Source organism: Megalobrama amblycephala, linkage group LG22 (genome assembly GCF_018812025.1).
Source record: "Megalobrama amblycephala isolate DHTTF-2021 linkage group LG22, ASM1881202v1, whole genome shotgun sequence".
Taxonomy (NCBI): Eukaryota; Metazoa; Chordata; class Actinopteri; order Cypriniformes; family Xenocyprididae; genus Megalobrama; species Megalobrama amblycephala.
Genome location: NC_063065.1, coordinates 23,136,111 through 23,149,109, shown reverse-complemented (window position 1 = coordinate 23,149,109; position 12,999 = coordinate 23,136,111). Strand labels below are relative to the sequence as shown.

The 12,999-nt window shown below is 36.4% G+C and overlaps 1 protein-coding gene across 1 annotated transcript in view; it reads left to right on the top strand.

Moving 5' to 3' along the window:
- LOC125258304 overlaps positions 1-12,999 on the top strand; it is a 725,453-nt gene that overhangs the window by 25,569 nt on the left and 686,885 nt on the right. Inside the window, 3 exon segments of the mRNA XM_048175205.1 lie at positions 3,391-3,564; positions 7,292-7,465; positions 8,317-8,487. Of these exon segments, the coding sequence (XP_048031162.1) occupies positions 3,391-3,564; positions 7,292-7,465; positions 8,317-8,487 (519 nt within the window).

Below are 12,999 nucleotides of genomic sequence, written 5' to 3'. Positions count from 1 at the left end.
TCAAACGCAGCACTGAGGTCGAGTAAAACCAGCACTGATAATTTACCTTAATCTGTGTTTAGGCGAATATCATTTATTATCTTTATGAGTGCTGTCTCTGTGCTGTGGTGCGGTCGGAAACCAGATTGAAAGTTGTCAAAGTATCCATTCAAGCTTAAGAACTTGTTCAGCTGATTGAAAACAACTTTTTCAATGATCTTGCCTATGAAAGGAAGATTTGAGATTGGCCTGTAGTTGCTCAATATGGTGTTATCCAGATTGCTCTTTTTCAGGAGGGGCTTAACAACTGCAGTTTTCAGGGATTTTGGAAAAGTCCCAGAGAGAAGTGAGGCATTTACCCCTTCTAGGAGATCTGCTTCTAAATAGTTAAACACTCTTTTGAAAAAAGATGTGGGAAGTGTGTCAAGGGCGCAGGTTGATGTTTTAAGGTGCTGTACTGTTTCTTCCAAAATGTTACCATCAATTGCTTCGAAATCAGACATAATAGCTACTTTCTGAGGTTGTGATCTGATCTGTTCTACCCCAGTGCAGCTCAAGGATGTGCTGATCGCCTTTCTGATATTATTAATTTTCTCAGAGAAGAAGGAAGCAAACTCACAACATTTGCTGTCTGAGAGCATTTCACTAGGAATCTGACTTGGGGGGTTTGTTAGTCTCTCTACAGTAGCAAAAAGAGTGCGGGTGTTGTTTAAGTTTCTGTTTATTATATTTGAGAAGAAGGTCTGTCTAGCTTTGCCTAATTCCACATTGAAAGCATGAAGAATATCTTTATAGATGTTATAATGAATTTCAAGTTTTGTCTTTCGCCACATGCGCTCAGCTTTTCTGCATTGTCTTTTCATATTTTGCACTGCTGTTGAGTTTCTCCACGGTGCTTTTTGTCTGCCACTTTTCTTCCTGACTTTCACAGGAGCAATGTTATCAATAACATTCTGTACTTTTGAGTTAAAAGAATCAAGGAGAAAATCAACAGAGTCTGCAGATATGCTTGGTGTTAAAGATATAGCCTTCATAAACAGTGCACTAGTATTCTCATTTAAGCATCGCTTTTTGCCCGAGACAGATCTAGCTTCAACAGTCGGACAGATCAATATTTCAAAGAAAATACAGAAATGATCAGATAGCGCTACATCCTTAATGACAATGGATGAAATGTTTAGACCCTTACTAATAATTAAATCTAGAGTGTGTCCACGATTGTGTGTAGGTCCATGTACATGCTGAGTCAGATCAAAAGTATTCAGAACAGTTATGATTTCTTTTGCCATATTGGATTCTTTCTATAACGTAATAAAACAGAAATAGAGAAAGCTACAGGCACACTGGGTTCCCGCTTGTTCTGTAAACAATTGATAAAGTCACTGTTATCGTAGCGGGGACCCGACACACATCACTGAGAGCTGTTATCGGTTGTTTTTGATTCACCTAGAACAGATGGAGGAGGGTGAGGGCCCTGGCGTTGTGGCAGGGGCCGAAGAGCTCTCGCAGGAGGAGGGGGTGGCCGAGCTGGGCCCACAGGCTTTGGTGGTTTCGGGGCTTGACGCTTTTTTGTTGATATCTGGGGGCTCGCAGCAAAAGAGTGGGAGAGTTTGGTTCCAGCATACACCAGTTCCTCCATTTTCTCTGAAAAGCACAGAAGAGGGGATGCTGGAGAGAGGGATATTGTGTCCGGTGAGAGGGGCTGTTGCTCTGGTGTTACCAGAGGCTGTAATATGCTGTCCTGGCTTCCCTGGCTGTTTTCCCAAAAGTCGTCCTTGGGTGCTGAATCTTGGAGCAGTTCTAACACGTCACTGTCTCTCGGTGAGCTCTGTGGGCAGGGCTCAGTTAGGATTGTGTTCGTGAGCAGTGGTTGTTGTGGCTGCGTGGTGTTATCATTGACCTTGTGGGAAGTGTCAACCGCATGTCCATTCAGCTGCTGAAGTGAAGTCCTGTGGTCAGTTGTACTCTGTCCAGGTGTGTTTGTGCCATTCAGGTTGAGTGGATTTGCACACACTGCTGAAGGATGATGGAGGCAGAAGTAGATATTGTCCTTTAGCACTCTTGAGCCCAGTTTGTTTGGGTGCAGGCCATCATGAGTGAACAATTGTCTCTGACTCCAGAACAGATTGAAGTTGTCGATGAAGTTCAGTCCTTTTAAGTTGCAGGTTTTTTGCAGCCATGTGTTAAGTCCAAGCAACCGTGTAAATCTATTTGTTCCTCTTGCTGGGAGTGGTCCACTGATGAACGACTGAACTTTTAGTCTTTTAAGCATTTCAAAAAGTTCATTGAAATCCCTCTTAAGGAGTTCTGACTGCTCCTTCCGAATATCATCCTTTGGGTCTCGCTCCCTGTGTGTGCCATCGATTAATGTGCTGATCAGTTCCGGCACTCAGTACGGTCTGTTTAGGGGCATTAGATTCATGGGACTCACCGGCTTTGTGCTGAGGACGTCCATGACGAAGCTCTGTTGTGTGTTCCTTCTGGTTTGGTAGTCCTGCAAGTAACTTTGTTTCAAGAACTGCAATCCTTTGTAGAAGTCTGTGGCAGTTTGTGCAGCAGGTAGATTCTTCAACCAGAAGAGGCATATTATTTCTAATCCTTTTGGATGTAGGCAGCTGTGTTTTCCCTTCTCCGGAATGTAAGCTGATGGCGGTCAGTGGGAGGCTGGTTGGATAAAAATTCCCCTTTTTTTGTAGCAATTCTTCCAGTTAAAAAGATTGTTGTTGCCAAGATTTGTCGTTTGAGCACTGTGCCGATTTGCTGTAGTTAAAATTAGGAGATAAAATATAAAAGCAATAGAGCAAAGCGCGGAGCTGTAAGCAAGAGCGTCCGAACAGTAGCGAAGCAGGAAGCAGCGAGGTATGTATGTATGGAGTCAAAAACTGTTTACAGCCTGTAAAAATGTCTCTTTTTTATTTCTCTCTTTTGTATACAGCTAGGTTTTGTGTAATTTAGTAATGAAAGTATTAGTAATTAAATAAATTTAGTAATGAAAACATTAAAATCGTGTGCATAGATTTAAATTTTTTTTTTTTTTTTTTTTAAGAATGGTTTAGTATATATGGTACATGTAAAAGTAACAGTAACAGCTTTATCTAGCCCTCAGATCATTTTTGTTGCCAAGGTGCTCCAGGTAGCAATTCTTGAAAAAGGCACAGACAATCCTTGCAGGAACCACATTTTTCTTATTTAATATTCAAACTTGAAAGATAACTTCTTAAAACTTGTGGCTTTAGGCCTAGTGTATTCTAGCTTTCGCTGGTATCTGGTTATTTTTTTAATGATAAAAAGTTATGCAAAAATAAATAAATAAATAAATAAATAAATAAAAATCTTTTCTTTACTTAAAATTTTTTACTTATATTAATTTTAATTCAGAGAGAGTGAAGAGTGTGTCATTGTTCTGTACAGATTAAGTGATTGTGGTGTCACAGATGAAGGTTGTGGTGCTCTGGCTTCAGCTCTGAGATCAAATCCCTCACACTTGAGAGAACTGGAGCTGTATGGGAATAAACTAGGAGACTCAGGGGTGAAGCTGCTCTCTGCTGTACTGGAGAATCCTCACTGTAAACTGAAGACACTGTGGTAAGATCATGCATGACTCACACATGAAACTGTCACTGTGAATTTTGCAATTTCAATAATTCATAAAGTAACATCAAAATGAAATAAAATACAGAGAAAACAAACTAATACTTTAATTATAACTATTGATACAACATGAAATTACATCATTAAATTAATGTCACGTCTGTTCATCACCTTAATGAGGTGCAGCTCATGTGTTCATTTACAGATCAATCACACAAACTCACAGCAGCAGGAGCAAAAGCTTCAAAAAGAAAAATATGAATTTTCTTGCATCATATACAACTTGTTTTTAATATGTAAAAATGCTAAATTTAATTTCCAGTGTTTTGCATCATACACACAGATGCTAAAGTGCCCTCTAGTGCTTTTTCCTCTGGCGTCAATAGAATGACTCGCTTCAAGAGCCATCCTAAATGACACTGATTATTTTTCATTCGTTAAATTACTATTATTATTATTATTATTATTATTATTTTGCATTTATATTTTAACCTAAACATTACATTTCTAAACCTTATAGCCTCTTGTTTAGTACTATAACATTATTGAGTTCCCGCTTGTGGTCTCAATCCTACCATTATGCTTTTTACTCTGTTTTATATGAATAAAGGCCAAAACAACATCTAAATTAATGTGACTTTTTTCTGGCTCTGTTACCTGACTGGAAGGGCTCATTATGTGGGTCTTTGTCTTCTCAGGTGTGAATCAGCATTATTCATGAAGATTCACTCCTCTATGCATACTGTGTTTCTTGACAAAATGTGTCTTACAAAATTTAAATCAATATATTGTTTTATATGAACAAGTAGGCAGAATAATTTTTACATCATTTTGAAGCAAAAACTCTAGTCTACATCCTTCAATACCCAGAAGTCTTGAGAACACAAATTTTGTATTTATTTTTTGGCCTTATCTCAGGGACTTTTTTTTTTCAATAACCACGCATAAACATTATTCCTTCATAAATACAAACATGTGCATACATGTTTCTCACATATTATGGTAGCCTAGTTTGTGCTGAATACAGTGTAATGGCACTTTTTCCATTAATATGTTTATAAACAACTGAAAAAAGCACAAATGTCAGGGCATGCCAAAACTTCTCCATGGCCCCAAAAATCCTCAGACCCCAGAGAGTTCAACACCAACTGGCTTTTTAGAAAAAATAAAATTAAAAAAAGAAAAGAATCTTGAACATCTGAGAAACTAAATCACAGTTCTTCCACTATTCTGAAAAGATAACTAAACAAAATAACAATTAACTAACCTAGAGGTTCTGACAAAATGTTAATTTCTGCAGAGTATTTAAAATGTTTAATTAATTTGAATCAATTATAGTTTGAATAATAGTTTCAATGACTAGCTCATAAAGGCTCAAAGATGTCTTATTTAAGAAAAGTAACCATAATTAAATTGATTGTTATTCCTTGTATTATGTAAAATACTGTAATTTCTTTCTTTGCAACGTAACGGTTACTTTTCTTAAATTAGACCGCCTCAATTACATATGCAGCCTTCAAATGCAACCTCCAGAGGACACAGCCTCCAAAATGTCATTGATACAATCTTTATTTGAAGAGATAAGTAACTTTTAAAAAGGGTGATTTGCTCTATTTTGATCACTACCGAAGGCATCACTGTTTATAGGTGAACTGTGATACTGTGTGGTTGAAAAGACCATGAAGCTATTTCAGACAACTGCTATCTCTAGACAGTGGCAGTGCCACATACAGATATGAATGTTTCAATTTACTTTTGTCAAAGGTTTAATACAGATGAGAATCGTTGTTATGCAGGAATAAGATCGCGTGGGTGAATCGAGATTGCAATCTTTTAACAACTAATTGTGCGCCTCTACAGAACAGTGTATATTCTCCAAATGCTCTCATATATGCAACATATAGGCTATCACAACTTCACGTGGACAAAAACAAAAATCAACTTTGTTAAAACCTGACGCACATATTTATAGATAATAATGCAGAAATTCAAACTTGGCAGGATGATTTTTCATAATTCAACTTGTGCATTTGTTTCCTCAGTCTTGCATGCTCTGCGTTTGTTGTGGCAGCACACGTGTAATCAGAGACAGCCGCTGTAATAATAACAGGCTAACATAACATAATAACAATAAATTATTATTAAATTCCGTAATGCACTTTTCATTATCAGATGGATAATTTTTTCCACTCCTAAGCAGTCTTCCTTCAGACATCTCAATGTAGGTTTTGTTTTGGTTTTCTCTAGTTCAGTCAGATGGGGCACATACAATGGGCATGTCAAACACCCATTGAGTTGCGTTGGAGTGCTGGTAAATGGTGCACTTCTACCTCAATGACAGTTTTTTCCCCCTTCATGACATGGCAGGCCAAATCAAAGTACATCACAGGCCAACTTTGGCCCGCGGGCCCTAGTTTGGGCATCTCTGCTTTAAACAAACTCAATCACAGCACAGTCAGGTTTAACACAATCCATTAATTTTAATTGTAGGAGAAAACTGGATAATGTAGAGATCTTTTCCAGGTTTAAAATCGTCATCATGTCAGTTTCACAGGAAGTACACCATAGTACATCGATGACATAATTATTCATGAGACTGCATGCTCTTATTCTATGAGAAGACATTTATTTTAATTATTCATGACAGCAAGTGGGGCTTTCCTATGACGTATACTTCAAACTCTAAGATCACATAGTAGTTTAGAGAAGCATTCATGGGTCGCAAGTGTTTGTGTCCATGGTGTAAGAGTCCTCCACAATGATGTCAGAGCTAGACTCTAGCTGCTGGCAGTTGGTTGGCCATCAACTACCTACACAATCAAATTGTTTGTGTGTAGCAGGCTTTTTTTTTTTCTGAGGGAAGCTACGAGAATTTCTTGATCTTCTAAGTCACTATCCGTCTCTTTTGTCAGTGTCCTGAAGGTATGTAGATTTAGTGATCTACGTAACTATTTTTTATTACATTTGCATGAGAAATTTATTTTCAAATATATGCATTTATAGCGTAAGTATATAACCATTTATACTTTTAAATGGAAAAGAATAGATGTATTCAATGTACCATATTTCGTAGGAATGTAAATTTGTCAGCTATAAAAATGCTACAGTTTAAGTTCAAGTTCAAGTTCAAGTTTATTTATAAAGCACATTTAAAAACAACGTGTGTTGTACCAAAGTGCTGTACAATATTACACATGATATATAAGATAATAAAACTAATACATAAGATAACATATAAAAAAACATGCAGGGTAGACCATAAACCACTCAAATGCCTTATATAATTCAGGCGACACCATAAGATAAAGAAAATAAATGAGTGCACTTTACCCCTGATATTTAGTTAGAAACAGCATGGGCCACTGACAGAAGTTTCTTTCTTTCTTTCTTTCTTTCTTTCTTTCTTTCTTTCTTTCTTTCTTTCTTTTTTGTGAGGTCGACTTGAGTTGAAAGAGAGGGGTTTCATAACTCTTTAACTTTCATTACATTAAGCCCTTGTTACAATTTTCTATATTTTTATGCGACAGTTTTTATATAATCTTTCTCTGCAGCTTTTTCTGCAATCTTTGTCTGTGGGTGTGTAATGATTATGTTTTGTGTTCTGTGACACAGACCAAGAACCATCTAACATTGTGATTTAAGCTCATGTTATTGTTTTTTCTTTCATAATGAAGTCTCTGTTGATCTGAGAGATTGAAGAGTGTGTCATTTTTTTCTACAGGTTGATTGATTGTGGTGTTACAGATCAAGGTTGTGCAGCTCTGGCTTCAGCTCTCAGATCAAACCCCTCACACCTTAGAGAACTGGATCTGTCTGTGAATAATATAGGAGACTCCGGAGTGAAGCTGCTCTCAGCTGGACTGGAGAATCCCCACTGTAAACTGGAGAGACTATGGTGAGATCATACATGACTCTCACATAAAACTGAGTCACTGTGATTTTAAAAATTGTATTTATTCATAAAGTAACAAAAATGTAATAAGGGAATTAAACTATTATTACATTCATTAAAACAATTGGGAGTCAACATGATTACCATTCCTTAATTTTAACATTACCTCTGTTTAAATGAAGTGGAAGAAATAATAATTAAATAATAATTTTAAATATTTTTTCTGTGTTCAGAGTGTTCAATCTCTCTTTCTTGAGTTGAGATGATTAAGTGATTGATCTGTAATTGATTGATCTGTAATCAAAAGTCATATTTCTAGAAACAGGCAAGGGTCAAACTCCACAGTAACAGTCCACAAAACAGAAAGCCAGAAGTACAAAGTGTACAAACCACAAATAACAAACCACCAACAAAGGTAGAAACAACTGAGACTAAATAGACATAAACTAATGAGCAAACACAAAACAGCTGGGTGCAATGAAACAAGGATAATGAGTCCGGGAGGTGGGTTATGGGAAATGCAGTTCACAATTAGGGTGAGGAACAGTCCGGGTTGGAGTGTCCTCTAGTGGCTATCTAGGGCACTCCAACTGGTGATCATGACACAATCTCAGGGCAGTCAGAACTTTGATACATAAAGAACAAGATGAAGAACAAGAAGAATTCATCCTGAATGATCATCACATCCATCTTTCCATATTATGTAATGTGATTTACATTTTTTTAAGCAAATAGCATGTTAAAACTCACATCAAACGTTGTGATTTGTGCTTTGTTTAAAATACAAAGTCTCAGTTGATCTGGTCTGTGTGTCTGAACAGAGACAGTGAAAAGTGTGTTGTTGTTCTCTACAGGTTGAGTAATGGTGTCACAGATGAAGGTTGTGCTGCTCTGGCTTCAATTCTGAGATCAAACCCCTCACATCTGAGAGAACTGTATCTGTCATATAATAATCTAGGAGACTCAGGAGTGAAGCTGCTCTCTTACGGACTGAAGAATCCTCACTGTGAACTGGAGAAACTGTGGTAAGATCATCTCTATCATAATGTGTGAATACGGATTACATTTTTTTTTTTTTTTTCAGATGCTGTAGTCACATTTTTAAAACTCTAAACACAATTAGTACAACATTTGTTTGTTGTGACAATACCATTATCAAAATCCATGTAATTTTCACACAGTATGCAGTCAGTTAACACTTTTCTATAATGTCTTTTCACACAAGCTTACCCAATACCAAAATCATGGATCTTTCTGGTCTTTTTTGCAAATGCTTAAACATAGCATGACAGAAATGAAGCTCTAATGTTCCAATCTTTAAATATAGTATAAAACCTCTACTTCGGAAACAACAGCAGCTCAAAAGTACATAAAAAAAGAAATACATAAATACGAAAACAACTGATAAGCATTTTTAGGAAATAGATTGCTTAAATATTGAGAAATAGCTGATTCCAATCTCAGTTGGGGGTGTTGGTCAGGTGTTGAAGTTCTTTTCATTACATGGACATACACAGTAAAAAAGGGACTCTTTGAATTTTTTTTTTTTTTTTTTTTTTTTTCTTTCAATGTGGATGCCGAACAACTCAGAGAAGCAGAGATAGAAAAATAATAATATCTGGGCGAGGGAGAGGAATAGATGGGGGAGAGGAGTAGTTAGATTAGGACAAGGGAGAAGAAGAGGTAGGGGAGAGGATGAATAATGTGCTGGACTGCATCTCTGTGTTTTTCCCCCTTACACATGTGGAACTTAGGAAAACTTATTTCTGCCATAAATAGAAAATAAAAAGGGTAACTGTGACTTTCTATCTCGCAGTTCTGACTTTTTTTTTCCTCTCAATTCAGAATGTGAGATAAAAAGTCACATTTCCCTTTTATATTTTTTTACATTTTGTTGCAGAAAAAAAAAAAAAAAACTTCCATATAGTAATCAAAAACCATGTGTGCTGGATTTGTTGTTGATCAATGACAGCAATGTCATGTTTTTTATTTCTGTAATAGCTTCATGTAAAGCTTTCACTACAATGATTCCAATACTACGGTTCCATATACACAGAATATGTGGTCTGAGTGGGGCACCAACTAAAGGGGCACCATCCCACCCTCTATGTGGGCATCATCAACACCCTGCCCCCATCCAGCATTTTCAACTGAATTTCTGCATAGGGGACCCATTTGACCTTTTTGACATTTTACTTATTTTTCTTTTTTTTTTTTTTCTACTGTACATTCTATAAAGTAATGCCTCATTCAATTTTAGATAGTATGTTGCCATGTTGCCAAGAATGCACATTCATCACTCAACCAAAAATGTAGAATGACTTACAGTAAAAGGAAAATTAGTTTTTAAAACAAACAAACAATGGATTTCACATTATCAGAAGGTAGAACTGAAACATGACAGGCAGTTTACATAATGCCATCAACTGTCAGTATTTTGACAGTCATTGCGCTATGATTGACTATGTGTTCATGTTGGACAGTAAACTAGTGCTAGTGTTTTGACAGATTGATTAATTTTGAGTCAGTTTTGTTGTGTTTTGATAAAGTTAGTATATGTAGAAAAAGGTATTTAGCATTTTGAAATGCAGAGTTTTTATTTTGGGGCAGAATATTAACTATTTGTCCAATTGTGTGATGTAGGTGTGTTGGTGCGTTAAGAGTTTAGAAAAAATACTTTAACTCTCTGGGGTCTGAGGATTTTTGGGGCCCTGGAGAAATTTTGACATGCCCTGACATTTGTGCTTTTTTCAGTTGTTCATAAACATATTAATGGAAAAGGTGTCATTACACTGTATTCAGCATGAACTAGGCTACCATAATATGTGAGGAACATGTATGTACATGTTTGTATTTCTAGAGGAATAAAGTGTATGCATGGTTATTGAAAAAAAAAAATGAAATAATGAAATAAGGCCACCAAATAAATACAAAATATGTTCACAAGACTTCTGGGTATTGGAGATTTTAGACTAGAGTTTTTGCTTCAAAATGATATAAAATGATCCTGTCTACTCATTCATATAAAACAATATATTGATTTAAATTTTGTAAGACACTTTTTGTCAAGACACACAGTATGCATGGAGGCGTGAATCTTCATGAATAATGCTGTGATTCACACCTGAGAAGACAAAGACCCGCATAATGACCTGTATAATGACCCGCATAATGAGCCCTTTCAGTCAGGTAGGCTAAGTGAAAAACCCTCTGTGATCATGCTGATAACAGGAATATGTTAATATATTGTCCACTCTTGACAAAAAACATGATTTTTGTGATCTCATGCATGGGCGTATTATTGCACATCATGTGAAGAAAATTTTGTATAGGTCTATTATAGTTTAAATTAACGTACCAGTCAAAAGATTGGACGCATTACTATTATAAAATTTTTAAAAGAAGTCTCAAGTCTCAAACCAAATAATGGTTTTCTATTTAAATATACTTTAAAATATAATGTATTTCTGTGATGCAAAGCGTCTGAACATTCATGTTACGTCTATGGCATTTCATGTAGGCTATTGTATTTGTTATATTATATAGCCTAAATGTTAATGTGCTAAATGTTAAGACTCAAGCTTCACATTTTGACCTCTGTTTTACTCTTATAGTGACCGTAATTTGTTAATAGCCTATGCATCAGGAGTTATGAAAATGAAAAGTTGTTATCTTTGACAAAACAACATCCATCAGGGCTTTTAGCTTAAAAGCATGCACATTTGGAGAAATATTGATGGATTCTCATATATTAGTCAATTTTCTATACAGATGAGTAATATTTATTCAATATTTATTGTCATCCCTATGAGTGCTGGATACTGTGTTTTCAATTCATACTTGCAGCCAGAGGGCGCTTAGTGCACATTTAGTCCACAAATGACTCGCCAGAAGAACAGGCATACCATGTGACATTCCACAAACTAACAGAGGCTTCCAGAGATCGCTAACCATGGCTTTAACATGTAGATAGACATTTTGAAGATAATAAATGCACGATTGTGATGATGTATACATGTATTGCCTCATAATTTGCATTTGAATAGCACTCGCTCCATGGGCATGGCCACATTAGTGGATAATGAGCTGACTCACGGACATCTGACATGTCTCTCTTTTCATAAACTGAGAATATTTGACTTACACAATTCAAAACCTGACATTTCAATGTTTTTTAGACATAAGTCTCATTTTCTTGTGATTAGTATTCACCAAGTTACACTTCAACTGTAATATGTAGATACAAAATGCTTAGTGCACAAAATGCACAAAGTGCAAACAAAATATCCTTTGGCGCAAGCCCCATCCGGCAGTTTTCTGACAGATTACTGCTTGAACAGTCAGATCCTGTTGGCAATAGAAGGCAAGGGTGAGGAGTCTACCCAGATAAGAAAATTTTGATCTAAATATATTATACCCAAATGTATGTAAAACTAATAGTTAAAAGAAACCAAACAAACTACAAACCAAACAACAGATGCATGTTACAATCAAGAGGTGTTTTATCACAAATATTTGATGTAAATCAACTTACCTTGTACTGCTTTTGCAAACCGAACACACTTGCAAAAGCATGAGCATTGCCTCAAAATATGTGAAAAGGTAGAAGTGGTGTGTAGCAGAATGCTGGTGAATGCACAATCAATCACTGATGTGCAGAGACCAGTGTCAAGTCATGTCAAGTCACCATTATTTATATAGTGCTTACAGGTTTACAGTGATAGCAGGAACATAATTTTGGCTATACAGCAACTCTAGAACAAAATGGTGTCATAGTCCAGCTTATGTTCAGTATAGATTCATTTCTGTTGTAAAAATCATTAGTAAGTCATTTATCTATACAGCAGCTCTATAGAAAACAGTGATGTCATTGTCCAGCTCAGTTCAGATCCCATTCAATAGTGTCAAATCAGGCAGATCAATAATATTGTTGAATATTAAGTGTCATCATATAAAATGTAAATATAATCACAGAGAAAGGGTCCTGTCATATACCCAATGCAATGCGACGCCAGGCACGACACGTTTTTTTGCTAGTTTCAGCCCAACGCAGATATTATTTTCACATCCTGTGCCATGTTGCTTAAATAGCATGTGCACCCATTTGTGTACCCATGGGCGTGGTAGTCTGAAAACGAGGTGTGTTCAGGTGCATTGCTGGCATGTTGCTATTTTGAGGCAACTGAAATAGCAATATTTTTTTGTTATTTAAAGAGCGCATTAGAATTGTGGGTGTAACTCATGTACACTCTGCTTATTACACACACAGGGACGCGCAGCAGCACACAAACATGCCAAATATTTAAAATAAAAGGATTACGATGTAAAAGATTATTATTGTGTGCCTAAAGATAAAAATGCTTTTGGTGGAATCCGGCTTGTCCCGTAGATGGTCTGGTCTGCTTGCGTGCTTTAACCATGCTCATGAGCAGTTCCATTTCCTCATTAGAAAAGCATTCAGCTTTTCCGCTTGCAAATTCCGCCATGTAAATAGTGAATCCGCCATAGTGAGAGCACAACTGGCTTTTAAAGAGAAT